At 40.2% G+C, this 27,682-nt stretch overlaps 1 protein-coding gene across 1 annotated transcript in view; it reads left to right on the top strand.

Annotated features, from left to right (window-relative positions):
- The window catches only part of LOC126108614 (endothelial zinc finger protein induced by tumor necrosis factor alpha-like), a 242,220-nt gene that overhangs the window by 46,529 nt on the left and 168,009 nt on the right, over positions 1-27,682 (top strand). Inside the window, exon 2 of the mRNA XM_049913917.1 lies at positions 26,434-26,499. Within this exon, the coding sequence (XP_049769874.1) occupies positions 26,434-26,499 (66 nt within the window). The remainder of the gene's footprint in view (positions 1-26,433; positions 26,500-27,682) is intronic.

Consider the following 27,682-nt stretch of genomic DNA (forward strand, 5'->3'; position numbering starts at 1 on the left):
CTCTCACTGTGTTGACCTGAAGACAGGATTTCTATTATAATTTGCATACTTTCACTCAGTTATGTCCTATGGCATAATCTTGTGGAGCATTACTGCTAAGGTGAAAAAGTATTTGTTCTGTAGAAGCATGCAATAAGAATATTGTGTGAAGTTGACAAGTGCCCCTCTTGCAGACATTGAGTAGTCTCATTGAGCAGTGTTGTCAACAATGTCTCAATCATCTTTACTTATGGAGCGTAGACAATTTCTTTCATTGTCGCACTGACAAAATCGTTTGTATGAATTTCTGGCAGCGCAGTTGGTTTCTTCCACTTGTCTTTACCAGGTGTACCGGTATGAAATCAGCGCTAAGATACAAATGTGTCGATAGGGAACATTTGTTGTGAACGAACCTTAATTTTTTTTTTTTTTTGTTTGGTTGGAATGACATCTGTCAAAGATATTTAGTATACATCAAGTTGTGGAACAAACGACATCATATGTTTTCATCGTGTTAACAATGTCGAATTTTGTGCCAGAAAGTTATGATTTGCGGAAAGCATTAATTTTTTGTTTTCATTTGAAAAAAAGTGCTGCAGAGTCGCATCAAATGCTTGTCGAGGCATATGGTGATGATGCTCTATCAGAAGCAATGCGCAAAAGATGGTTTCAACAGTTCAGAAATAATGATTTTGTTGTAAGAAATGAAGAACGTGGAAGAACACCAAAAAAGTTCGAAGGCACCGAATTGCAAGCAATATTGGATGAAGATGATACTTTGAGTCAGAAGCAAATGGCAGCAGTGCTAAATGTTGCACAACAAACAATTTCTGACCGTTTAAAAGTTATGGGAAAGATCCAAAAGTGTGGAAAATGGGTGCCACATGAATTGAATGAAAGACAGATGGAAAACCAAAAAACCATTTCTCAAATTTTGCTTCAAAAACATGAATGAAAATCAATTTTGCATCGAATTGTTACTGGCGATGAAAAATGGATTTATTTTAAGAATCTGAAACGGGAAAAATCGTGGGTTAATCCGGGACAACCATCAACATCGACTGCAAAACCAGATCGATTCGGCAAGAAGACAATGCTCTGTGTTTGGTGGGATCAGAAAGGTGGGGTGTATCACGAGCTTCTAAAATCCAGTGAAACTGTGAATACAAATTGCTACAGACAACAAATGATCAATTTGAACTATGCATTGATTGAAAAAAGACCAGAATGGGCCAGAAGATATGGCAAAGTATTTTTTGTACACGACAATGCACCTGCACACAGAGCAAAACTGGTTCAGGATACATCAAAACACTTGGCTGGGAGCTGCTACCCCACCCACCGTATTTACCAGACTTGACCATTTGTTTTCATCAATGGGACACGCATTGGCTGAGGAACACTTTGATTCCTATGACGAAGTTGAAAATTGGGTGTCTGATTGGTTTGCTTCAAAAGATGAACATTTCTATTGGTGTAGTGTCCACAAATTGCCAGAAAGGTGGTCAAAATGTATAGAAAGCAATGGTCAGTACTTTGAATAAAATGTTTTTAACTTTCAATTCAAAATTAGTGTTTCATTTCCACAAAAAAAAAAAAAAAAAAAAAAAAAAAAACGCTCATTTCGTACCGGTACACCTGGTACATCTTGGGCCTGGTACCCTTCTGTTCATTGAAACAATGAAATTTGTTGGGGCTCATGCTCAATAGGAAACTTTCTTGGTCCTCCCACGTGTCTTACCTGGCAGCCTGGTGCATGCAGTCCCTCAATGTCTTGTGTGTCATCAGGGGTACTTCCTGGGGAGCAGATCGAACACCCTCCTATGTTTGTACTGGTCCCTTGTCTGTTCGAAACTAGACTGTGGGTGTTTCATTTATGCATCTGCACGTCTGTCCCTCTTCCGCTGTCTCAATTCTGTCCACCGTTGTGGCATTCATTTGGCCACTGGCGCCTTTTACCCTAGTTCGGTTGAGAGTCTGTATGCAGAAGCTGTTGAACTACCACTGCCCTACCACCGTGACTTTCTCCTCAGCAGATATGCATGCTGTTTGTCTGCCACGCGTGGTCACCCATCATATGCCTTTTTTCGATGACTCCTTTGATCGCCAGTATGGGGCACGTCCCTCTTCTCTGTTACCTGCTGGAGTTAGTTTTTGGCTCTTGCTGCGGCAGCTTACCTTCACGCCACCTGCATCTCTCCCGGTGTGTGTAAACCCTTCACCACCTCGGCTTTGTGTGGCAGCGTGTGTTCTCCTCGGCCTTCATTCGCCTCCTAAGGACACTGCTCTAGCCTCGCTCTGTCGCCTTCAGTTTCACGATCTTTGCACGGAACTTCACGACAGTATCTTTGTGTACACTGGTGGCTCTTGAACTGACCGTGGTGTCGGTTGTGCCTTCATATTGGCACTGACGTTTTCCAGTATTGGCTCCCAGAACACTGCTCACAAGGGAACCTCCCCAGTGCACCCCCCTCAGATTAAGTTATAAGTTGGCACAGTGGATAGGCCTTGAAAAACTGAACACAGATCAATCGAGAAAACAGGAATAAGTTGTGTGGAACTATGAAAAAAATAAGCAGAATATACAAACTGAGTAGTCCATGTGCAAGATATGCAACATCAAGGAGAATGTGAGCTCAGGAGCGCCGTGGTCCCGTGGTTAGCGTGAGCAGCTGCGGAACGCGAGGTCCTTGGTTCAAGTCTTCCCTCAAGTGTAGATTTTTATTTTTTTTTATTTTCAGACAGTTATTATCTGTCTGTCCGTCCGTCCGATGCGAGGTAACTGTGCCGTAGCATGAGGATGCTACACCTAAACAAACATCGAAACACACGACATCAGTCGACTACAGTGCACGCAAGAGAGGTTATTCCTGCTAACGAGGCTCCCTGGCTGGCAGTTAACTGTTCGCTACTTTGGACGAGAGTGCATTAAATATGTGAGATGTATTCCGTGGGCAATATCAATCCAGCAAATATAGCTCGCGACTTCAATAACTAGGTCAGTGAATATTTTCCGAACTGTAAGTTTGCGGTGCGGTCGCAAAACATAGACACTAAACTTATTACAGTGAACAGAGACGTCAATGAACGAACGGACAGATCATAACTTTGCGAAAATAAAGGAAGAAAAATTTTCACTCGAGGGAAGACCTGAACCAAGGACCTCTCGCTCCGCAGTTGCTCATGCTAACCACGGTGCTCCTGTGCTCACATTATCCTTGATGTTGCATATCTTGCGTGTGGACTTCTCAGTTTGTATATTTTGCTTATTTTTTTCATAGTTCCACACAACTTCTTCCTGTTTTCTCGAATGATCTGTGTTCAGTTTTTCAAGGCCTATCCACTGTGCCAACTTATAACTAAATCTGAGGGGGGGTGAGATGGGGAGGTTCCCTTGTCAGTATTTACAGCAGAGCTCTTCACCCTGTGTCAGGGCACGCAGTACATTCGGCAACAGAGGCTTACAACTGGCAACAGAGGCTTACAACTGCATCATCCGCTCAGACTCACTCAGTGCCCTTCAAAGCCTCTGTGTGCTGTACACCATCCGTGCTTAGTGCAACAGGTCGAGGAAGGCTGTCACTTGCTTACTCTTGGTGGAGGCACTGTGATGTTTATGTGGGTTCCTGGTGACACTAGTCAGACAGGAAATAAGGCCACTTACACTGATGCCGAGGCTGCAGTCCTCGTACCTCAGCCCGTTAGTTCTTACATTCCCTCCGAAGGTCTGTGCGTTGCCGTCTGTCAGCTGACGGTGTCACTTTGGCGTCACCACTGGTCTTCCCTTCATGGGTTACTAAGCCTCTCCCAGTGACTTGGACGACCTCCTCTCGGCCCTCTCGCTGTGAGGAGATCATTTTAGCTAGGTTGCATATCGGGCACTGTCTTTTTAGCCATCACAATTTCTTAAGTGGTGCTCCCCCCTTTGTACTCATTGCATTCGACCTTTGACTGTCCATTTCTTGACAGAATGCCCTTTTTTTAACCACTTACGTTCTCATTTACATTTGCCATCTGAGTTACCGGCCGTTTTAGCGACGTAGCTGAGTGGTCAGCGCGACAGATTGTCAATCCTAAGGGCCCGGGTTCGATTTCCGGCTGGGTCGGAGATTTTCTCCGCTCAGGGACTGGGTGTTGTGTGCCGGCACGGTAGCTCAGCGTGTTCGGTCAGAGGGCTGTGTGCTCTCTGTAATAAAAAAAACTGAATCAAGGAATTCAATGAAAAACTTGAATGGATGTCTTGTGACGTCCGCCCAGACCAAACGCAGTAAACTATATCGGAAAAAAAAGAGCGAACAGTGCACAGGTTGTTGGCTTCGTTTTGGTTTTTACTTGTCATAGCAGTATGGTGTAGATCATTCAATTATTAGTTCAGGAGACCTGTTTCTCTATGGCATATTTTATAGACCTTTCTCCACGTCCTTGTTTGTAGCTGTCTTCGTTTCCGTCAATTGGATTAACATGCAATTGTTTTTAACTCCTTTTTTTGTCATCATGTTCTACAATTCTTACATGGACCTCTATGACCCTAGTTGTTTTTGCGCTATACAATAAAACACAACAAAACAAGGTGATAGGTGTTTGTCTATATGTCATATCTTATGCCTTTTGAATGTTTGTTATCAGGGAAAGACTTCTGGCACACTCATTATATTAAAATTGTTTGTCCTAAACGTGTTTCCTATTTTGCTAAATATTTCTTATTTTGGTACATGTTTGGATACCAGTAATCACCGTTTTTTGCATATTCTGCCAAAAAAAGCTTGTTTGTATGGTAAGTTCTTCATTTTTAAAATGAAATCAAGTTTTGGTTCTTGCAGAATATAAATACTGTGAATTAAAGGAGACCACTCACCAAAAAGCAGAAGTGTTGAGCTGTCAACAGGTACACACAAAAAGAAACAAAACTTGCTAGATTTTCGAGTTATCTTGCTCGAAAAGGAGTACTCTGAAAGCTAGCAAGTTTTCTTTCATTTGTGTGTGCCTACCAACAACTCAGTGCTTTTGCTTTTCAGTGAGTACTCTCCTTTAGTCCCAAAGTATTTAATAAAGTCAGTTTTACTTCTTGGCAGACTAGATATTTCAAATAAATCACATACATTTGTGTCTGTGACCCTTAGAGAGAAAGTGAGAAAGTGACAAAGTGTCAGGTCAGGTCTATGTAACTGCCAGATGGCAGTTCCACTACCAAACTGTTTCCTTCATTTGATAAACGCATAGTCTCCCAAATTAAACTTGGTGACCTACTTGAAAGATCCTCTTGTGAACAAATTTGACAAAAGGTTTAAGGCCACAGAGAATGGAAATTTACATGTTCTGTGTGAAAGGTTAAAAAACATTTTTTCTTTGTTTCAAATTCATCATCAAGAGCTCATAATCATATTAAAAAGATCATCATGGAACTGCCAGAGGAGGTATCATTACTGTTATCAGGGTCAGAGAAAGAAAGCAATGCCATAACCGATTTTTCATACGTAAGCACACTGAACAAGAAATTAGTAAATTAGTCACCTCCACACTTGATGACCTCAGTCACCAGGATTTCGGTTTGGCCAGTGCTGAACTGGTCTCCTCAAATGGATAAGGGTACACTTGTAGCATCATTTAGATTATTTGGTCCATGTCTGCTAGCATCATTTACATTGTGCAATCCATGATGACTGCAAAATTTGCTCCATGGTACAGCCACCAAATCACTGTTTTTATAAAATTCTCACAAACAGGACACGCGGTCCACTCCGTACCGAATTTGTAAAGGACAAGTGATGAATGTAACCCCCCCCCCCTTCCAATGTACCCCCCCCCCCAACCCCCATCTCTCCTCCAGTTGCCTCGAGATGACTGTGTGTTTGTGTTGTCCTCATCATTTCATCATCATCCAAGAAAGTGGCGAAATTGGACTGAGCAAAGATTGGGTAATTGTACGGGCACTGATAACCACGCAGTTGAGCGCCCCACAAACCAATCATCATCATCATCATCATCATCATCATCATCTCCTCCAGTGTGTTTTGCATGCATGGAAAGATCTTCAAACATAAACTTTCTTTTGAGACACCCTGTGCATTATTTCAATCTACAGGCTTTTCAACATACTCTCCATTTCTTTGCACCAGTTTTTCCCATTGTTCTGCAACTTTGAAAATACACTTACAATAGAACTCATTTTCATCTGCATGAAGACACTGTCACACTGCTTTCTGAATATCCTCCCACCATCTCTTGCTGTTCATCACCTGTCGCAATACTTGTCAAAAAGTCATCATCTTAATTTTGCAATCTCTGGAGAAGGTTTTGGTAGATGGTTCTTCTCTGAAGTTTGTGGTCCTCAGTCAATAAACGTAGGACCAAACGGGCACAAACTTTTTGATTACCTAAGCTTTGAATCATTTCTTGCACTGCACTTTGTCCTACTGTGAGCATAGATTCAATTTCATTCACTATCACTCGCCTGTCTTCTCTAATGAGCTCACCTATTCTTTTGTTTTTGCATCCCGTGGAGGCAGTTCGTGGGTGACTGCTATGAGGCTTATCTTGGATACTTGTTTTCCCATCTTCAAAATGCTTCAGCCATCTCCTAACACTGTTAGCACCATGCAGACATCTCCATAGGCACTTTGAAGTCTGAGGTGAATTTCAGAAGCAGATTTTCTCTCTCTAATAAGGAATTCAATGACGGCACACTGTCAAAATGAAACATCGATGTCTGCCCTGTTGGAAGTTCTGCCTCTGGTCATGTGATAGACACTAGTGATATCACAATGTGGCAACATATGGTAGGGGATCTGTAGATTACAAACCTGTAATCGTTTTTGTTAAATTGTTGGAATTTGAATTTTAACAATGGGTTGCTCACAACTTTCAGTATGGTCCTCGTAGTATCAAATGCTGGAAATTACATTTTCTGAAAAATAAATGGATTGTCTACCAAGACCATAAAAAAAACTGGATCATCTCAGAAATACTGATAAAGATATTTAACTTGTAATTGTAAATTATGATTTGAGAAAAATGGTTCTCTGTAGAGACAAAAAGAATTTTTGTTAGTTTTAAAAGTATAATTTTTAATATGTTTTAAAATCTTTTAAGGGTGGGCCAACTCACAAATTAATAATTAATGACAGCATTATGGAAGAAGCAATTATACTTAATATTTTAATAAAAAGCAGTCCAGGTTGCAATAAACTTATCAGTTTTGGTATAGAAGACACCTCAGACCTAAATTCCAGATGATGCGAGGAGACAGTGCACTGAGCTGGTGTGTAGTACTGACTGATATATGTCACAAACTGCCAACAGTACTGGGTAGCAGTCTGTACTACATAGCGACTCCTCACATCTGGATTCTTGGTCTGAGGATGGTCTTGTAGACAGAAACTGGTAACCACAATTAAAAATAAAAGTTTATAGCAGTCTGGATTGCCTCTTATTGAAAAAAATTTTGAATTTGTTAACCTATTGTCAGTATATAAATTTTCACCACTGTAGAAAATACTTCCTTTGAGACAACGTAAGATACTAAAAGAGGTTTTGAAAACATTATTACAGTTTTTGTTTTCAAAATACTGTTTTCAATTTAGAAGAAGTATTTTCTTTCTGATGTCTGTATTGATGTATGTTAGTATAATTAATCAGCCATTTAAAGTAAATGACATTGTTAAGGCAACGTTTTATAAAGTTTAAACATATCTTTTAACACAACCACCCTGTATGCCAACACTGTCTGATCTCTTACAAAACAAGGTTTAATAATAATAATAATAATAATAATAATAATAATAATAATTCAAAATTGACCAACCAGTGAAATTAGGACGAACAAATATTCGAATAGACTGTTTGGCCTTTGCAGACGACTTGGTTATTCTAACGCAGGACATCCAAATTGCTCACAAACAAATAGAAATTCTTAAAGAAACAGCAGAAAGAGTAGGTCTCCAAATCTCATTTGAAAAAACACAGTATATGACTAGCAACAAACTGGCACCCAAACTTTTGGAAACTAAGTATGGAAAAATCAAAAGAGTTTTGCAATTCAAATATTTAGGTGAAACAATCTCAGAGACTGGTCTAGAAAAAATTGAAAATGAAATTCGTTGTCAAAAGATGGAGACAGCTTTTAGACTTACAAAAGACATCTACAACAAAAAATGTCTCTCGAGGTACTCTAAATTGAGACATTACAACACGGTCATAAAACCAGAGTGCCTTTATGGGGCTGAAACGCTAATTTTAAACAGAAAAAAGGACATTCAAGAAATCCAAAAAAGAGAAAGAAAAGTAATCAGAAAAATTCTAGGTCCAAAATATACTGAAGAAGGAACATACAGGCTAAGAGCAAATAGTGAAATTCAACAATACACCAGCATATATTCGGATATGAAAAAACGCAGATTAAAATTTTATGGGCATATTAAAAGAATGGATGCTACCTGACTAACTAAACAAGTAGTGGAATTTGTCCGCCGCTCGTGGTCTCGCGGTAGCGTTCTCGCTTCCCGAGCACGGGGTCCCAGGTTCGATTCCCGGCGGGGTCAGGGATTTTCACCTGCCTCGAGATGACTGGGTGTTTGTGTTGTCCTCATCATTTCATCATCATCCAGGAAAGTGGCGAAATTGGACTGTGCAAAGGTTGGGAAACTGTACGGGCGCTGATAACCACGCAGTTGAGCGCCCCACAAACCAAACATCATCATCATCAAGTAGTGGAATTCTACGAAAATCGAAGTAAAGCTAAATTTGAGACAATAAAATGGATTGCTGCTATAAAAGAGGACATGAAAGAGGCAGATATAAAACAAGATGAAATTCAAGACAGAAAATTATTTAGGCAAAAAATTCATGACTGGGTAGTTGGTCTAGCTGAAAAACCAAAGAAAACTGGAACCACATGGTCTGATGAAAGGAAAAGAGCTCATTCCAAGAGAATGAAAACAATTTGGGCAGAGAGAAAGTCTGAAAGAAAATAACTGAATGCCCCGTGATTGTACTTCGTGTGGTCCAGTAGGGCCCAAACGTGAATAATAATAATAATAATAATAATAATAATAATAATAATAATAATAATAATATAGCTGAACTACTGTTTTTAATAGTGTTTTTACTTCACCGGTGTACATTTCTAAACACAGCTTCATAATTGTCAGGGGTTTACTTGTTCATCAAAGGTCCTTCACTGCAGTGTCAACACACCAGAAATGCTCATCTGCGAATATTGCCAATTTCTGTTTTCAGGCTACCTACATCTACATCTCTCTCTCTCTCTCTCTCTCTCTCTCTCTCTCTCTCTCTCTGTGTGTGTGTGTGTGTGTGTGTGTGTGTGTGTGTGTGTGTGTGTGTGTGTGTGTGTGTCTGTGTGTGTGTGCCTGTCTACACTCTGCAAACCATCGTGAAGAGCATGGCAGAGCATATGTCCCATTGTACCAGTTATTAGGGTTTCTTCCCATTCCATTCACGTATGCAGTGTGGGAAGAATGATTCTTTGGATGCCTCTGTGCTTGAAGCAATTATTTCAATTTTATCCTCACAATCCCTATGTGAGTGATACAAAGGGGATTGTAGTGTATCCGTAGAGTCATCATTTAAAGCTGGTTCATGAAACTTTGTTTTTCAGGATAATTTACGTCTATCTTCAAGAGCCTTCCAGTTCACTTCCTTCACTATCTGTAACACTCTCCCACATATCAAACAAACCTGCGACCATTTGTGGTGCTCTTCTCTGTATTCGTTCAATATCGCTTGTTAGTCCTATTTGGTATGGGTCTCACACACTTGGACAGTATTGTAGGACCGGTCATATAAATAATTTGTAAGCAGTCTCCTTTTTTTTTTTTTTGTGAAGTGCAAAATCATAACTTCTGAACATTTAAAGTAAGTTGCGAATCTTTGCACCACTTGGAAGCCTTATCAAAACTGACTGAATATTTATGCAGCTTCTTCCTGACAGTACTTCAGTATAGATAACTGCATCATCTACAAAAAGACTGTGGTTATTATTAATATCTTTCGTGGCAGATAAATCTGTATGCCTCTTGCAGCTGCCACTGCATCACCTTGAACGTATTCCACAATACGCCATCTGAAGTACCAGGACACCTGTTGGTGAACATTAATGTGGGGTGGGTCCACCCTTTGCCTTACGGCTGCTCAAGCTGTGCTCGGGAGACTTTCATTTAGGTGTCTGAATGTTTGTGCTGAAATGAGAGCCCATTTTTCCTGAAGATATGAAACCAGAGAAGGTAGTGATGTCCGATGCTACAGCCTGCAGCAACTTTGACATTATGACTCATCGCAGAGGTGTTCCATTGGTTTCAGATCAGGACTCTGGGCGAGACAGTCCATTTCAGGAGTCTTTATTGACTGCAAACCATTCCCTCACAGGTGCAGCTTTACAAAAGGGTGCATTGTAATGCTCATAAAAACAATCCTCATGTCTGAACTGTTCCTCTACTATACACAGTACACAATGCTTTAAAATGTATTCACATCATTCTGCATTTAACATTTTCTCAAGTGCAATAACGGGACCACATCATAACCACAAAAAATGCACTCGTACTGTTACCCCACCTCCTTTGTATTTCACTATTTGCACTGCCTATGATGACAGGTAATGTTCTCCAGCCATTCACCAAACACAAGCCGTTGCAATCATGCATGGTGCAGTGACAACACCCTCTAAGCCATCTCAAGTTTCACTTAGTATTGACACTCTTTATGCGGCCTCAAGTTTCGCTCAGTATTGACTACAGAAATTTGTGGCTTATGAGAATCTGCTCAATGATTGTACCCCATTCCTTTTAACTGCCTACACACAGTCACTGTGATAGCAGGGCAGCTGGTAATGCATAAGAAATCACAAGTGGTTCATACTGCTGATTTTGTTCCATATTTTACAACCATCCTCCAGTTCTCTACGGTCTGTGTCTGTCAATATTTGAAGATCCTGGATCTCCGTTTAGCTGTGGTTGTTCTTTTATGTTTCCACTTCATAACCCCTTCACCAGCAGTCAACTTGGGCGGCTTTAGAAGTGTTGAAATGTCCCTGATGGAGTTGTTACTCAGGTGACATCCAGTGACTAATCCATGTTAAAAGTCACTGACCGTTCCTGACCAACCCATTCCTCTGTTACTGCTTCCCACTGACAACACATCACTCCCACCCTTATTTTATAATGGTGGGTCCACGTCCTGTGACATCTAGCAGTTCCGAACTACGTAGGGGTGTCTGGATACTTCTGATCAAGTAGTGTATTTCTTCAAGGCAAGTGCTGGGCAATGTCAGGCAGAGGCTGCCAGTACTGTCCGGGTCCCCACTGTGACAGTCTTGTTGCAAAGTCCTCATTTGTAAGTCACACACGTGCAGTCGAGTTGCTTGCAGACGGATAACGTTAGCATGTTCATTGCCCCCCTGACAGCAACAGAGCTGTGCCGTCGGCATGCACCAACTACCACTGTTGAAGAGCTGAATCAGAATTCTTATTAAATGGATCCTCCAGTGTGTTTTAGTGTAACTGCCATTGGAAATTCCAGTTTTTATCTGTATCTAATTCTGTATACTCCCTTTGTCAGGGAAGTTGCAGGACAGGATTTTTTTAAAGTACAAAATTGCTTTTACCGAGTAATGATCCGAGCTCCTATCGACGTAGTCCCCTTGGCTATCTATACACAGTTGCCAACATTTCTGGAAGTCGTGGAAGCAATCAGGGAAATTTTCAACTGCAATTCTTGTAAGCTCATTCATCACAGTCTGTTGAATGTCTGTGATATAAGAAAAAATTGCAAGGTGAGAGCTCAGGTGAATATGGCAGATGTGGAATGGCAGTAATAGAATGTCTTGTAAGATACTTGGTAACAGATTAAGCAGTATTGGGTCTTGCATTGTTGTGCAGTGAGAACCAGTCCTGAGAGTCCCACAAATCAGGGGGGGGCATGTCAAGTTACTTGTCGCACACATTTCAAGACTTCGGTGTAAAGAATTTGGGTCACTGTTTGACCTGGACTCACATACTCATGGTGAAGTAATCCTTTACTGTCAAAGAATGTGATCAATGTTGAAACTTCCTGGCAGATTAAAACTGTGTGCCGGACCGAGACTCGAACTCGGGACCTTTGCCTTTCGCCGGCAAGCGCTCTGCCATCTGAGCTACCCAAGCATGACTCATGCCCCGTCCTCACAGCTGTACTTCTGCCAGTACCTCGTCTCCTACCTTACAAACTTTACAGAAGCTGTCCTGCGAACCTTGCAGAACTAGCACTCCTGAAAGAAAGGATATTGCGGACACATGGCTTAGCCACAGCCTGGGGGATGTTTCCAGAATGATTCATTCTGTGATCAACGTTGTCTTAGTTCTTGAAGCTTGTTTATTTCACTTTTTTTGAGGCTGGCGATCCAGGGCTCCACCATTCACCATTTCGACGCTTCGCCTGAGAGTCGTACTGGTAGCAATAATCTTTGACAGAAATGTGGGCTCACATATTGGTCAATACAGTACTTCAGCAAAAATTATTCTCCTTTCTGTTCATCTGTTAATGTGAGAGGGATGAGTTTTGCATTAAGTTTCCATTTCTCTAACTCTTCATGTAAAATCGTATGACACACATCACGATTCAAATCAAGTTCTTTTGATATCACACGCACAGTTACATGATTGTCTTCTTGCAGTAACTGCTTTATATGCTTCACAATTGCATTGGTAATAGATGGGCGACCAGCTCTGGGATAATCTTGCACTGAATCTGTGCTTTCACGAAACCTTTTGTGCCATTCAAAAATGTGAGTCTTTCAAAAAGTCTCGTCTGTGTATGCTTGCTTAATCACTGTCCGCGTTTCACTAGGGATATTCCCGAGCTTAATGCAGAACTTAATGTTCATTCCTTGCTCACAATCAGCATCCATTGTGTCACCATAACTAATGCGACAAGAACCCAAACAATATGTTGCTAAACACAATCCTGCTGCTTAGTGAGTTTGCACAGAAACATGGCCAACGTCATTTTAAGTATGCACACATACCCAGTAACATAAAAACAATATTTGTTCCTTTTTAGTAGGGCTTACTTAGAAATAAAAAAAAAAACCTGTCCTGGAACTTTCCTGACAAAGGAAGTGTAATCGCTGATTCCTGTTGTGTGAGGGTGTCCTGAAAAGAAATGCCTCTGAATTTTTTATTCAGTTCTCAGTTTTGGTTGAGGTATTACATGTCATGCATACTACTTGGTCGACTTTTCCACTTTACTGATGCAAGTTCCAATCATCTACCACTAGAGGTCTCCAAATTATAGCTTGTAATATGTGTTGGTACTTGAGAAACAATGTGCTGTAATCAAGTTTCTAATTGCATAAAATGTGCCTCCCATTGAAATTGATAGAAGGATGAAAAATTGTGTATGGTGGTGATTGTATGAACATCAGTAATGCGCAGCAGGAGTTGGTCATGCTTGTAATGAAGGAAATGTTGTTGCTAACTCCATCACGGATGGCAAAGCTCAGTGTGGATGACCGCGAATGGCAACCAACAATACTCATTGCAACTAGCTTACAACTTATGTACCACTGAAAACATGAGTGAAATAAGTATTAGTGTCAGCAGTGTTGAGAAACAGCTGAAATCATTAAAACTGAACAAAGCTCCAGAGCCCGATGGGATCCCTATCAGATTGTATACTGAATTTGCAGCTGAGTTAGACCCTCTTGTAGCTATAATCTGTTGTAGATCCCTCAAACAAAAAACTGAGCCCAGTCCTTGGAAAAAAGCACGATTCACATCCATCTAAAAGATGGGTAGTAAAAGTGATCCACAAAACTACTGTCCAATATCCTTGACATTGATTTCTTGTAGAACATATTCTGAGCTCAAACATAATGAGGTATATCAAAGTGAATGACCTCCTCAGTGGCAATCAGATGGATTCTGAAAACATATATCATGTGAACCCAACTTGCACTGCCGAGAATTCTTCCGGCTTGTATGGCCGTGGTCCGTGGAAATCTTTTATCCCTGACGTTTTTGTCCAAAGCTACATTGGACATCTTCGGAGGTGCTCCTGGTTGTGTTGAGTCTTGCCGACTGATGAGTTGGACGTCGAAGAACTATGATCGATAGTTATATTTTATCCCTGACAAGGTTTATCTCTGCTATCACGTGAAATCCAGACCACACCCACTTTCCATGTTATTTAGGCCATTGTTTGACATCCAGCTTGTCAGTTGGCAAGACTCAGCACAACCGGGAGCACCTCTGAAGATGTCCGACATAGCTTTGGACGAAACGTCAGGGATAGAAGAGTTCCATGGACCACAGCCATACAACCCGGAAGAATTCTCTGCAGCTGGAACATCCGGTCGTGAAAGCCTTCATTGTATGACTAGACAACTTGCACTTTTCTCACTTGACATACTGAATGCTTTGGATCGAGGCAGACAAGTATGTGCAGCATTTCTTGATATCTGAAAAGCATTTGACTCAGTATTGCACCTATGCTTATTGTCAAAAGTCCGATGATACAGGGTATCGAGTGAAATTTGTTATTGTATTAAGCAACTTCAGGTGTGCCCCAGGGAAGTGTCTTGGGACCCTTGCCGTTCATGTTGTGTATTAATGACCTTGCAGACTTTGTGCAGATGATGCAGTTATCTGCGTCCTATGACTATAATATCTATGAGTCACTGTTGAAATTGGCCAATTCATACAAATGCTTAGGTACAACAGTTTATAGGAATATGAAACGGAATGATCACATAGACTCAGTCATGGGGAAAGCAGGATTGGTAGAATACTGGGGCAGTGCAATCAGTCTACAAAGGAGATAGCTTATGAATCACTCATGGGATTGGTTCCAGAATATTGCTCGAGTGTATGGAACCTGTACCAGATAAGACTAACAGGAGTTATTGAATGGACACAGTGAAGAGCAGCGCGAATAGACAGGTTTATTTGATCAGTGGGAGAGTGTCACAGAGATATTAACGGAACTGAACTGGAAGTCTCTTGAAGATAAACGTAAACTATCCCGAGAAAGTCTATTGACAAAGTTTCAAGAATCGGCTTCAAATGATGACTCTAGAAACATACAATAATGCCCTATACATTGCTCATGTTGGGATTGTGAGGACAAGATTATAATAATTACTGCATGCACAGAGACATTCAGACAATCATTCTTCCTGCACTCCATACATGATTGGAACTGATAGAAACCCTAATGAGTGGTACAATGATACGTACAGTCTGCAATGCAATTCACAGTGGTTTGCAGAGTATAGATGTAGATGTGGATGAACGCGTCAGAGAAAATTGTCAGATAACACAGACATAGCTCTCAGATAAGTGTGGCATATAACAAGAGTATGTACAGGCAATCAGTGCAGAAATGCCTTACAGAAAACCGTGTGCACACTATGTACTTTGAATACTGACTCTTCCCATGAAACAGAGGAGACTGGACATTTGTCAACGATTTTCTTTGTGTATTGAGCGTGAGGGTGACAGGTTCCTTAACAACATTGTGGCAGGTGATGAACGCTCTGTTTACCGTCCTGACCCCGAAAACAAGAGAGCATCATTAGCGTTCTGGCACCAAGCAATACTGACACCAAAAAAAGTTAAAGACTGTGGCACCAGCGATCAAAGTCATGCTCACAGTGTTGTGGGATGTTCAAGGTGTGGTGCATTTCGAACTCGTGCCTAAAACCACCACCGTAAACTCTGTGAGGTACTACGAGGCCGTCACAATACTGAAAGCATGAATTTGAAGAGTTCAAGCACACACAGAGCAGCCCCTGCTTCAGCATTACAAAGCCAGGCCACACACAAGTGCTGCCTGCACGATTCCTACACCTCGGGTTCGCTGTCATCAATCCTCCTCCACACAGTCCCAACTTGGCACCGTACATCTTTCATCTGTTTCCGAATCTTAAAGAACATCTTTGAGGACTTCAGTTTGATAGTGATGAAGCAGTACAAAAAAAGGTGGCTCCATTGACAGAGTTAAACATTCTGCAGTGACGGTATCAGCAAACTGGTCTCTCACTGGGAGAAATGTGTTTGATGCCATGTTGACTATGTTGGGAATTAAATATGTAGTCATGAAGAATAAAGATGCAGAATATAATAAAGTTTGTTTTGTGTAAAAAGCTTGAAGTGTTTTCACATAAAGAATTTGGAGGCATTAATTTTCTACACTGTCTCATATATGACATTGCAATGGAGTATCTTCCACTGTCCATGTAACAGCGTAAACATCATATGGATATTACTCCATTGTGATGTCATGTTCAATTTTTAAAAAATCAGTAATATTCATAGATTTGCTTTTTTTGCTCTGTTGACATTGCAGTGAAGATCCTTTGATAGCATCTGATGCCCTAAGGGTGAACTTGTGCTTCAGAATGTATGTTCTGAAGCAAAAATGCTATTACAAACAGAGTATACACTTTATTGTTAACTTTGGATTCACTTTCCTGTCTCAGTCTTGCCGAGAATATCCACTATAGCGACTGAGAAAATTAAATAATGACGTTTTCCTCTTTTGAACCTAGCAGTATTTGTAAAATAAGAATAACTCTATGAGATTTTGAAGATTGATAATTTCACCTCAAATCATACAGGACATGTCAATTCATAATCATTAATTTCTCTGTGTATTAGACCTCTGTATCACATGTGTTCAAAAATAAAATATTTACATTTTATCTTGGTTTTTTGTAAATAGTACAGTCCTTTGAAAAATACATGTTTTTGTAAATAACTGTTAAAACAGCAGAGAACTAAAAGGGAAAAAACTAATAAACCTAAAGTACTGGCGACCTGGTAGATGTTTTTGAGCTTTCTCTTAGTGTGTTCAAATTTAGTTGACACACACACACACACACACACACACACACACACACACACACACACACACACACACCTATGTGCTTTCTTTTTAACTTGAAAATTTAAGAAGGATATAAAAAAAATTTAATTTTTTTTCTAATTTGGAAAGTCACAGAACGCTAACTTCCTCATTACATTACCAGATGCAACTGATATAGTTATAAACAATAACGTCTCTGATCCAGCTATCTGTGTTACGTAAACATATATTTTTAAAAATTGCATTTTTTTGAAGTTTTACAAATTATTATTCCAAAACCCCTGTCACAAAACTTATGAAAATTACACAAGATATTGTTTGGTTAATGTGGTAGTAATTACTGCAACCAAAGTTGGCTATATTTTCCTGTGTAATGTGTTAGAAATTTTTCAGCATTCTGAATATTTTGCACCACTCATTTTCTAGTATAAAATATACATGTTGGCAACACTGTTTCCAGCTCTCTTCTGTTTATAACAAATGAGTGGAAATTTGTACATGAATTGTTCTGTACAGAGATTTGTGTTTGGTTTGAACTTTTTATTAGATACAGAGTGAGTGAGGAAATAAAGTAGTGAAAGGGTGAGATGTGTGGGCTATGAAAAAAGACACAGGAAGATGGTGTGTAAGAAAAGTGAAAAATACTTCACAATTGTTGGAAACCTGTAAGAGGTATTGCAGAAATATCTTAATTCTTAAGTAATTGTGTTACCACCACATTCATTGTGCAGGAATTGCGATACTTGTTACACCAAGAAATTCAGTGATAACCCACCTGAGTGGTCACCATCACCAGAATGTGAAACTGAAGAAGACTGTTCAGATGTTTATATTCCTGGGTGTGAAGTTGTTGATGTGTTGAATGTTAGCATTTCTGTTGTAGCCCCTAACATATCTCCCCATAAACACCCAGGCAAAATAAGAAGCACAAGAAGAAAATGGTATGTACAAAAAAAAAAGTGGAAGAACATGAAAGAAGCGTTACACAAGCAACATCTTCAGAACTTCATGAAGTATATAACGTAGATGGACTTGGTGCAGAACCTGGAGATTGTGACATGCGCACCCAGTGTGATGTGCGGTTTCAAAATCTAAACTCTGCTATCTTGGCAGCCACCGATACTGAGGAGGTACAACTAACTGACATTGATACCAGAGAACTACTCCAAACAGCAGATACAGAAATACGTACCCACTTTCTCACACTATTTAATTTGGAAAGTTTGTAAAATGAAGGGCGAAAAAGATGTTCGGGCATGCTGAGACCCCTACTATGGACATCCATCGCAAGATGATATGCTTAATGTTGCTCTGAAATATTACTTAAGTGATGACAAAGATTGCAGCAGGCAAATTCCTAATCAGGCTGATGTTATCTCTGTTGGCGAAAAAGTTAAAAAGATAAAAAGATGTATGACAAGATCAGCAAGACAGTAAGAGAAGCATATCTCCTAATGAAAAAGAAGAACCAAATTTAAAAATTGGTTTCACAAAATCCTACTCCTTACAACCAAAATGTGTAAAATACCAGCCAGTGAAGGAAGTATGCACATTTATTTACATCACTAATTTGAAACTTATTTGTTTCACCAAAAGTAGTGTCATAGGGCAGTAGTATACAGAGATGAACCTGATGCTTTTCTGTATGTGTCAAGAGCTGCAAGGTATATGTTGGGTGCAGGAGTGGGCAGTGTGTCCTGGTGCTGAAGGGATGGCTGTTGAAGCATTACATCTGCATCTACATCATACTCTGCAAGCCACCTAATGGTGTGTGGTGGAGGGTACTTTCAGTACGTGGTCCCTCCAGCCCTGTTCCACTCGCGAATAGTGCTTGGAAAGAATGGTTGTCAGAAGGCCTCTGTATTGGCTATAATTTCTCAAATTTTCTCCTCATGGTCAATGAACAAGATGTATGTGGGAGAAAGTAATATGTTGTCCAATTCCTCCTGAATAGTATTGTTTCGAAATTTCGATAATAAATCTCTCCGTGATGCACATCTCTCTTGTAACATCTGCCAGTGGAGTTCGTTTAGCATCTCCGTAATGCTCTCTCGCCAGCTAAACGATCCCGTGATGAAGTGCACCGCTTCTTGTTGGATCTTCTCTATCTCCTCCATCAGTCCTACCTGATAGGGATCCCAGATAGATGAACAGTACTCAAGAATCGGGCAAACAAGCACCTTATAAGCCATTTCTTTCATGGGTGACTTACATTTCCTTAAGATTCTTCCGACCAATCTGAAGTCTGTTGACTGCTTTTCCCACTATCTCTTTTATGTGGTCATTCCACTTAAGGTCACTCTGGATAGTCACGCATGGATATTTTATGACAGATGCTGTGTACAGCTGTTTGTCGTCAGTAGTGTAGCTGTACAGTAGTGGATTTCTTTTCCTGTGTATGCACAATACGTTACATTTATTTACGTTCAGAGTCAACTGCCAGAGCCTGCATCATTCATCAATTCTCTGCAGGTCTTTTTGCAAATTCGTACTATTTTCTGGCATTGTATACTTTGTTTAGACAACTGCATCATCTGTGAATAGCCTTGAAGAGCATTCGACACTTTCTACTAGATAATTTATATATATTGTAAATAGCAATGGTCCTATCACACTTCCCTTTGGTACTTCCGATATTACCTGTACATCTGTCAATTTATTTCTGTTAAGAGCGATGTGTTGAGTTCTATCTGCAAGAAAGTCCTGAATCCAATCACAAATCTGCTCCGATACTCTGATAGGTCATATTTTTTTCATTAAATGGCAATGTAGAATGGTGTCAAATGCCTTACTGAAGTCGAGGAACACGGCATCAACTGAGCGCCATTGTCCCCTGTGCTGTGGATCTCATGGATGAACAGAGCGAGCTGAGCTTCGCTGAATCTCTGATGCGAAATCCACGTTGATTTTTATAGAGGATATGTTCATTTTCTAAAACGTCATAATTCTTGAGCATAAAACATGTTTCCATAATTCTACAACAAATTGACATCAACGATATAGGTCTATAATTGTGTGGATCTGTCTTATGGCCTTTCTTAAAAGCTGGAATGACCTGTGGTTTTTTCCAGTCGTTAGGTACCTTTCATTGATCAAGTGTTCTATGATAAATTGCTGCTAGAAGGGGAGCAAGTTCTTTCGCATAATCTTTATAGAATCTTATAGACTCTCATCTGGTCCTGATACCTTTCCAGTACGAAGTGATTGTAGTTGCTTTTCAGTTCCATGATCGGTTATCTCAATATCTGCCATTTCGACGTTCGTAAAACGATTGAAAGGAAGGACAGTGTTATGATCTCCCGCGGTGAAACAACTTCAGAAGACCAAATTCAGTATTTTGGCCTTCTTTCTGTTATCTTACATTTCGGTGTCAGTGTGGTCGTTGAGAGAATGAACAGATGATTTTGACCCACTAACTACTTTTACATATGTCCGAAATCTCTTAGGGTTTTTACTCAGGTCGGTTGACAACATCTTACTTTCAAAATCATTGAACGCTTCTCTCATTACTCTCCTTACACTCATTTTCACTTCATTCAGCTTTCATTTGTCAGCTAGGTTATTACTTCCCTTGAATATGAAATGAAGTGCTCTTTGTTTACCTAGCACTTTTCTAACATGGCTGTTAAACCATGGATGATCTTTCCCATCCCCTAAAACCTTACTGTCTTCCTTGCTGAGCAAATATATCTTCCTACCTTTTTTAACAAGCCTTGTAGGACCCTTCGTCATAGATGCTGTCACAGCCTTGTGATCACTGATACATTCCTCTACATTAACTGATTCAATAAGTTCAAGTCTGTTTGTTTCCAGGGGCTCTAAGACGTTGCCCTCCCGAGTTGGTTTTCTAACTATCTGCTCAAGGTAATTTTTGGACAAGACATCCAGAACAATGCTACACGAATCCCTGTCTCTGGCACCAGTTTTGATGGCAAAATACTCCCAATCTATACCTGACAAGCTGAAGACACCCCCTATTACAACAGCATGATCAGGAAAATTAATAATGATATTCTGCAAGTTCTGCCTGAAGGGCTCTACAACTACAGATCCTGACACAGGTGGTCTATAAAAGCACCCGACCACCATTTTTTACTTTCTTTGGTACTCAGTTTCACCTAGATTAGTTCACATTTGGAATGTGTGATAACCACGCTTGATTTTGTCGAATTTTTACTGCAATAAGCATACCGCCATTGGTGACTAACCTATCCATGCGATAAACATTCCAATCTGAACTTAAGATTTCATTGTCATTGACATCTGGTTTCAACCAGCTTTCTGTTCCCAAAACTATCTGCACATTATAACCTTCAGTAAGCAATACTAATTCTGAGACATTTCCTTGGATGCTCCTGCAGATTACTAAAATCATATTAATCTTTTCTGTCTCTGATCTGCAAGGACGAAGTTTCTCTGGGGCGACTGTGGCTGATTTAACAGGCAAATCATCTTTGATACCAAGGGAGGTGTCCTCCAACCTAAAAATGCCCCTTGTGCATGCCACACGTACTCTGCTCCCATAGTAGCCGCTTCCTGCGTGTAGTGCGCACCTGACCTATTAAGGGGGGCCCTACAATTCTGCACCCTATAGCGGAGGTCGAGAAATTTGCTTCCGATACCGTCGAAGAGCTGTCAGAGCCTCTGGTTTAGACCTTCCACTCTGCTCCAAACCAGAGAGTTGTGATCAATCCTGGGTACGATGCTACAAACAGACAGCTTAGCCTGCACCCCACATGCGTTGCTTTTTGCCTTCACCAAATCAGCCAGCCGCCGAAAAGAGCCGAGGCATTATTCATGCTGACATGTGCCATTACATTCAGCTGGTTGCACCCAGTGCGCTCAATAGCCGCCGGCAGGGCCTCCTCCATATCATAGATGAGACCTCCCGCCAAACATACCAAATGCACACTGGACTTCTTTCCTGCCGCGCCTGCTATCTCCCTGAGGGGCTCCATCACCTGCCTAACATTGGAGCTCCCAATAACTAGCATACCCACGCTCTGTACTTGTCTGGACTGGGCAGGAAAATCAACTGCTGGCCCAACAGTAGAGGCATCCTGTGCTGGCTCAGAGTTATCATCAGTACTGGATAGCACCTCGTACCTGTTGCTGAGACGTAACGCGCCAGTCGCACAGCCTGCTCCCTCTTTCACCTTCTGCCCAGTGACACGTGAACCCACCACTGTCTGTCACCCACTCCGGAGTGAGGACAGACCAGTCAGATGTTGTGTATCAGAAGCCACAGAGACGCCCTGGTCACCATGGGATTCCATTGGCACCAAAAGGTGTCGCAGGTCTCGTCACTGGCACCTCGACATCACCGCAACTGTGAACATTAGTTAGAAGCTTGTCGACGATAGCCAACGCAGCTTTCAGCTCTTTACGGACAGTAGCCAACTCTCCTTGTGTCTGGTCACAACAAGCACAGTCCCTAGTGATATTGTACCATGTATAAAATAGATGTGAGATGTCAAATGGCACTACTGAGTTTGAAATGTATACAAAATGTACCAAAGGAGAAAAAAGTAACACTGAAAGTTTTTATGCAGATTTCTGACTGTACTCTGAGTCCGCAAGCTATTAAACAGAAATAAATTTCTCTACTGGGTCTGAGCTCTATGGGACTTAACATCTGAGATCATCAGTCCCCTAGAACTTAGAACTACTTAAACCTAACTAACATAAGGACATCACACACATCCATGCCCGAGGCAGGATTCGAACCTGCGACCGTAGCAAATGCGCGGTTCCGGACTGAAGCACCTAGAACTGCTCGGCCACACTGGCTGGCATTTCTCTACTGAAGTTGATGTATTTACAGAAACTTGTTATTAGAAATCTTGTTTACCGAAAAGTTACTGGATGAGATAAATATCTAATCTGTATGCTGTCTACTAGCACACAATTAAAATTTAGTGGTGTTGTGGACTTTCCGGCGACGGGACAGTTTACACTAGAAAGCTGACCTACACAAGGATATTCACAAAACTTACGCAAAAACAAAACCTGTGATTAATTTTCTAGCCAATAGTCTACAGAGTAAAATACACATGTATAGTTCACCTTTAGGATACTGACAATAACTTGACATATGCATTGTGGGATGGAGGAGAGTTGGTGCAGAAGACAGTGTACTTAGGGAAGTTTGTTATGGGGGTTAGGCATTGGAGCATGAAAAGAACAGCTCACCATATCCTCAGGATTCAGAGACAGACCACAGCAGAAGTAGAATCACCCATATCCCAGAATACTGATACACTAATTCTTCATTTTGACTTTGCCGAGAGCTGGCCTGTTGCTTTGCGGTTTGAAGGTACCACCGGCACACATCACAAATGTCAATATTCACGTATGTTGCTCACTGTCTTGGAACATCACACTGTTTTGCTGTTGTCAGTGATGATCTCATTCGTTACAGTGTACATGCATGCTATGCTGTCCATGACATAGCATCTAGTCCATGACATAGCATCTAGAGGTCATGCATCTCCCAAATGTGTATATAACTGATGCACAGCATCTCATTTTACAAACCACTTTCAGCTTTATGAGATTGAAAAACACTGTACAGGAATAAAGATAAAAAATGGATATTTTCATCAACAGGTCACGGGAAAATGCACATGAAGGGGTAGGAAAGCTGTTGATGCTATAAGGGATGCTATTGCATTTGTACAGACCATGTCAAAATTACTACGAAACACTAAACTCGTACCTCTAAATGAAATTACATGAGGGGAATTCCATTTAACAAGAGACAAGAGTGGTCTGCTATGAAGCTAGTGGTAGGAATTCAGTCAAGTGACTGCCAGGTTGTATCCTGAAGTGGCATATACATTTGCAAGAACAGTTCTCCACAAAATGCAGTCTGTTACTGTGTGTGAAATGTAGCGACCTCAGGGTATATTAGAAGACTTTACTTTGAGCAACTTCATTTCTTCTGTAACAATGGAAACAATCAATTATTGAAGAAATTATTTAATTGGATACATAGTGTTGCCCACCACGTCTATAATAGCTTATGATCACCTTCCCAATCTCCGCAACATTCTTGTCAGACCCTATGCTCCCTGAGCACCCATCTCCCTACCCTATGACTCCTACCCCTGCGACCATCCCCACTGCAAGACTTACCCTACGCATCCTCCCACCCCCACCTATAATAGTCTTGTAACTGGCAAAACATATACTATCGAAAGGAGAGCCACCTGTGAAACGACATATGTCATATACCAGCTGTTACGTAAACACTGTTCAGCCTTCTAAATCGGCATGACTACCACCAAATTATCAATGAGGATGAATGGGCATAGGCGGAGGTTATATATTGGCAGCTCGAAATATCCTGTTGCAGAGCATCTTCTACAACATGACATTCGTGACCTCGGCACCTGTTCCACCACATGTGCCATCTGAATTTTTCCCCCAGACACCAGTTTCTCAGAACTCTGCAGGTGGGAATTAGCACTCCAACATGTACTTGGTTCCACCACCCACCTGGCCGTAATTTACAGTAATTTCTTCCGTCCCGGCTATTTTTCACTGTAACTACTCTTTGCTTCGCTCCATTTTAGTTTTCTATATCTTCCATTGTCTTTCCCATCTATTTTTCTTGAGAAACGATAAAGTGGAAATACTACTAACTGTCACCTCTGACATTAATACCTGAAATGATTAAACTATCAAAATATTTTTATATACGGATGAGAGAATCTGAAATTTTTGGATTCTTTATGAATTAGGGGCCTATTTTCTGTAAAAAAAAAAAAAATCCTGAATACTCTAAAAATTGAATTGTATGTTAGTTGGTCATTGTACTTATGGAAGGTGCAATGCACTCAGCTTGCTCACTCTTATTAACTTGTGCATGATGTTTTAGTAGTAATATCTGTCTTGCATATTACCCCCTCTTCCACCTTTAAGCTCTCAGGTTTTCAAATCTCGTCCGATGCAATCTCCAACAAGCAATCTTTCCTTCTCATTGCGTACGGTAAGTCTCCCCTGACCTGCGATTCTGGGTGACTTTCCCAAAGTCTACCCCTTTTCCTAGACCTCTCCAGTCCTTTTCCTTCACCCTTCTTGCTTCCCCTTTGACCCTTCTGCCTGAAGAAGGAGCCACTGGCTCCGAAAGTTTGCCAGTCACAAGTCTTTTATGTGTGTGTTCTGCTGCCACTTATCTATTCATTTCTCGTGTGTTTGCCAGTGGTGGGTGGGACAAATAATTAGTGTCGCTCATGAGCTATTAGATGTAACCATCTCCATTATGACACACATGGTATAGCAAATTTTTTCAAATGCCCATCATCAACAGATCACTTTGCAGTTCCCATTTCCCAAATACGGCTGTTGTTGGATCATCATTAAAACAAAAAATAAATAAATTAAAAAATGAACTCTTTTTCAAGAGTGCACTGTTGATTGTTACAGTGCAGGTAGTTTTAATTCATGGAATGTCGTAAAGAAGTAAAATCATGATAGAAAACAATTAAAGATTTGTGAATAATATCAGAAACAGAAAAACGTGTGTGTAAAGCTATTTTATTAATATATGTAATTTTTTTATGCAATGCTTGAACAGAATAAACAATTGTTTTCCCACTCACTTATAATGATGTAAAGTAATTATTCTGACTAAGATATAAAAGTTTTGCAGTGCATTTACTCAAAATCAGCAATCAGCTTAAATTGTTAAGTGGCAAGAATCTTTCGACCTTGAGAGTAGCTAGGTGTAACAAAAATTGCTCAAATTTTCCACTGCAAAATATTGCCCACTCTGATTGCATCTTCCATAACTACAATGACCAACTAACATATATTCAGGTGGTTTTTTTTCTTTTTTTTTAAGAGAGAAAATAGGCCCCTAATTCATAAAGAATCAAAAAATTTCAATTCTCTCATCTGTATATAAAAATATTTTGACATTTTAAGCATTTCAGGTATTAATGTCATAGGTGACAGTTAGTAGCATTTCCACTTTATCGTTTCTCAAGACAGTTAACATCCTGTGACTATTCATATTTTCAATACATAATTTTTAAGTTTGCAAAAAAAATGTTACATATTTTTGTAGTTTATTTTTTCAAATTGAAGATGAAAAGAAGTTCATCTTAATCATGTCTGATAGTATTGCAAACAAGGTTTATATTCAAATTAATTTCAGATCTCTAATGCTTGTAGTTTTTTATTACAATTATTTTTACTTTCCCTTGCATTATGACATTTTCACAAATATTCTCGTTTAGAGAGGTGTAAAACATTTTAACAGAAAATCAAAATATTTTAGTGTTTGAGAAGTGCCTTGTGGAACTTTAACACATTTTTTTCAGAAAATGGGACACATTCACTCTTGACCTGTAAGATTTGAGATGAAATCAGCCAAATACGGTGCATCAAAGATATCAATATTTTACTTCCAGTACATCATCACAAAAACTGTTACACAGCTCATTTATTGACAAGTCATTGTGTTGATACTACAGAAAATTTTCCATCTCTAGACCAAGATGAGATAAAGTGTCCATTAAAAACAGTTTTGCAGCATTTGTGGTGTCCACTGAAGGCTGTGGAGTAACTATGTTTGTTTTGCTGTTACAGACTTCTCCTGTGCCCAGCAGCAGTGGCAGTGCTGCTGATGACTCCGTCAGGGTCAAGCAGGAGATGGTGAGAATGCGTGCTCCTCACTTTTATGGACCTCATGTGAAACAATGTGCCCTGTTTGCAGCAATCATAAAAAGCATTATAAAAGTCTGTAAAGTTAACTGAAGCAAAAATTACTAGCTCCTAAAAATGTTTTACATGACCCAGCAGTGGTATGAGGGAGACTTTGAAAAATTTTAGAATTCCGAGGTTTTGAAAACAAATGAAATTTCATTGTGTTCAACAGCTGCTCTCTAATTTTTTGTAAGTTGATTACGGGGTAGTTTCTTGGATTTACTCCATTTCTTTGTTAATTACCATCATCGAAAGATTTAATTTACACCAAAATATCTATTTGATTAGAGGACATTTCCGGGCTATGCTATTGCACAATTAAAATCATCATTAATGCTTAAACTCTGTTAAGATCAGCTTAGAAATGCACTCGTTGAAGAAGCAACAAATTATACAAGGGTAATCTCAAAAGTAAGATCTCATATTTTTTTTATAAGTACACAGACCTGTTTATTTCTCCAATGGTTTACATCAGTTTACAGCTTGAACATTTAGCTATTTTTTGACATAGTCACCATTTCCATCGATACATTTTTGTAGATGCTGTGGCAGTTTTTGTAGGTCCGTGTCATACCAGCTCACTGCCATACTGTTTAGAAAGTTATGAACCTCTTTCTTCACCTCGTCGTCGGAGCTGAATCGCTGGGACCACAATTAATGCTGACAGGTACTGTGAGACTGAAAAAACTCAAACGGGTAATTCAGAACCGGAGAAGAGGAATGTTGCGCAAGGGCGTACACATTCTCCATGACAACGCTCGCCCACAAATCGCTCGGCAAATGGTTGCTCTCCTGCAACAGTTTCAGTGGAACAAAATCACCCATCCACCCCATAGTCCTGACTTGGCGCCCAGTGACTATCACCTGTTCCCTAGGTTAAAAGAAGATTTGGCTGGAAAGCGATTCAGCTCCAACAACGAGGTGAAAGAAGAGGTTCATAACTTACCTGAACACCATGGCGGCGAGCTGGTACGACATGGGCATACAAAAACTGCCACAGTGTCTACAAAAAAGCATCGACAGAAATGGTGATTATGTCGAAAAATAGCTAAATGTTCAAGCTGTAAACTGATGTAAACCATTGTAGAAATAAACAGGTCTATGTACTTATAAAAAAATAGGAGACCTTACT

The sequence above is a fragment of the Schistocerca cancellata genome, chromosome 11 (assembly GCF_023864275.1).
Source record: "Schistocerca cancellata isolate TAMUIC-IGC-003103 chromosome 11, iqSchCanc2.1, whole genome shotgun sequence".
NCBI lineage: Eukaryota > Metazoa > Arthropoda > Insecta > Orthoptera > Acrididae > Schistocerca > Schistocerca cancellata.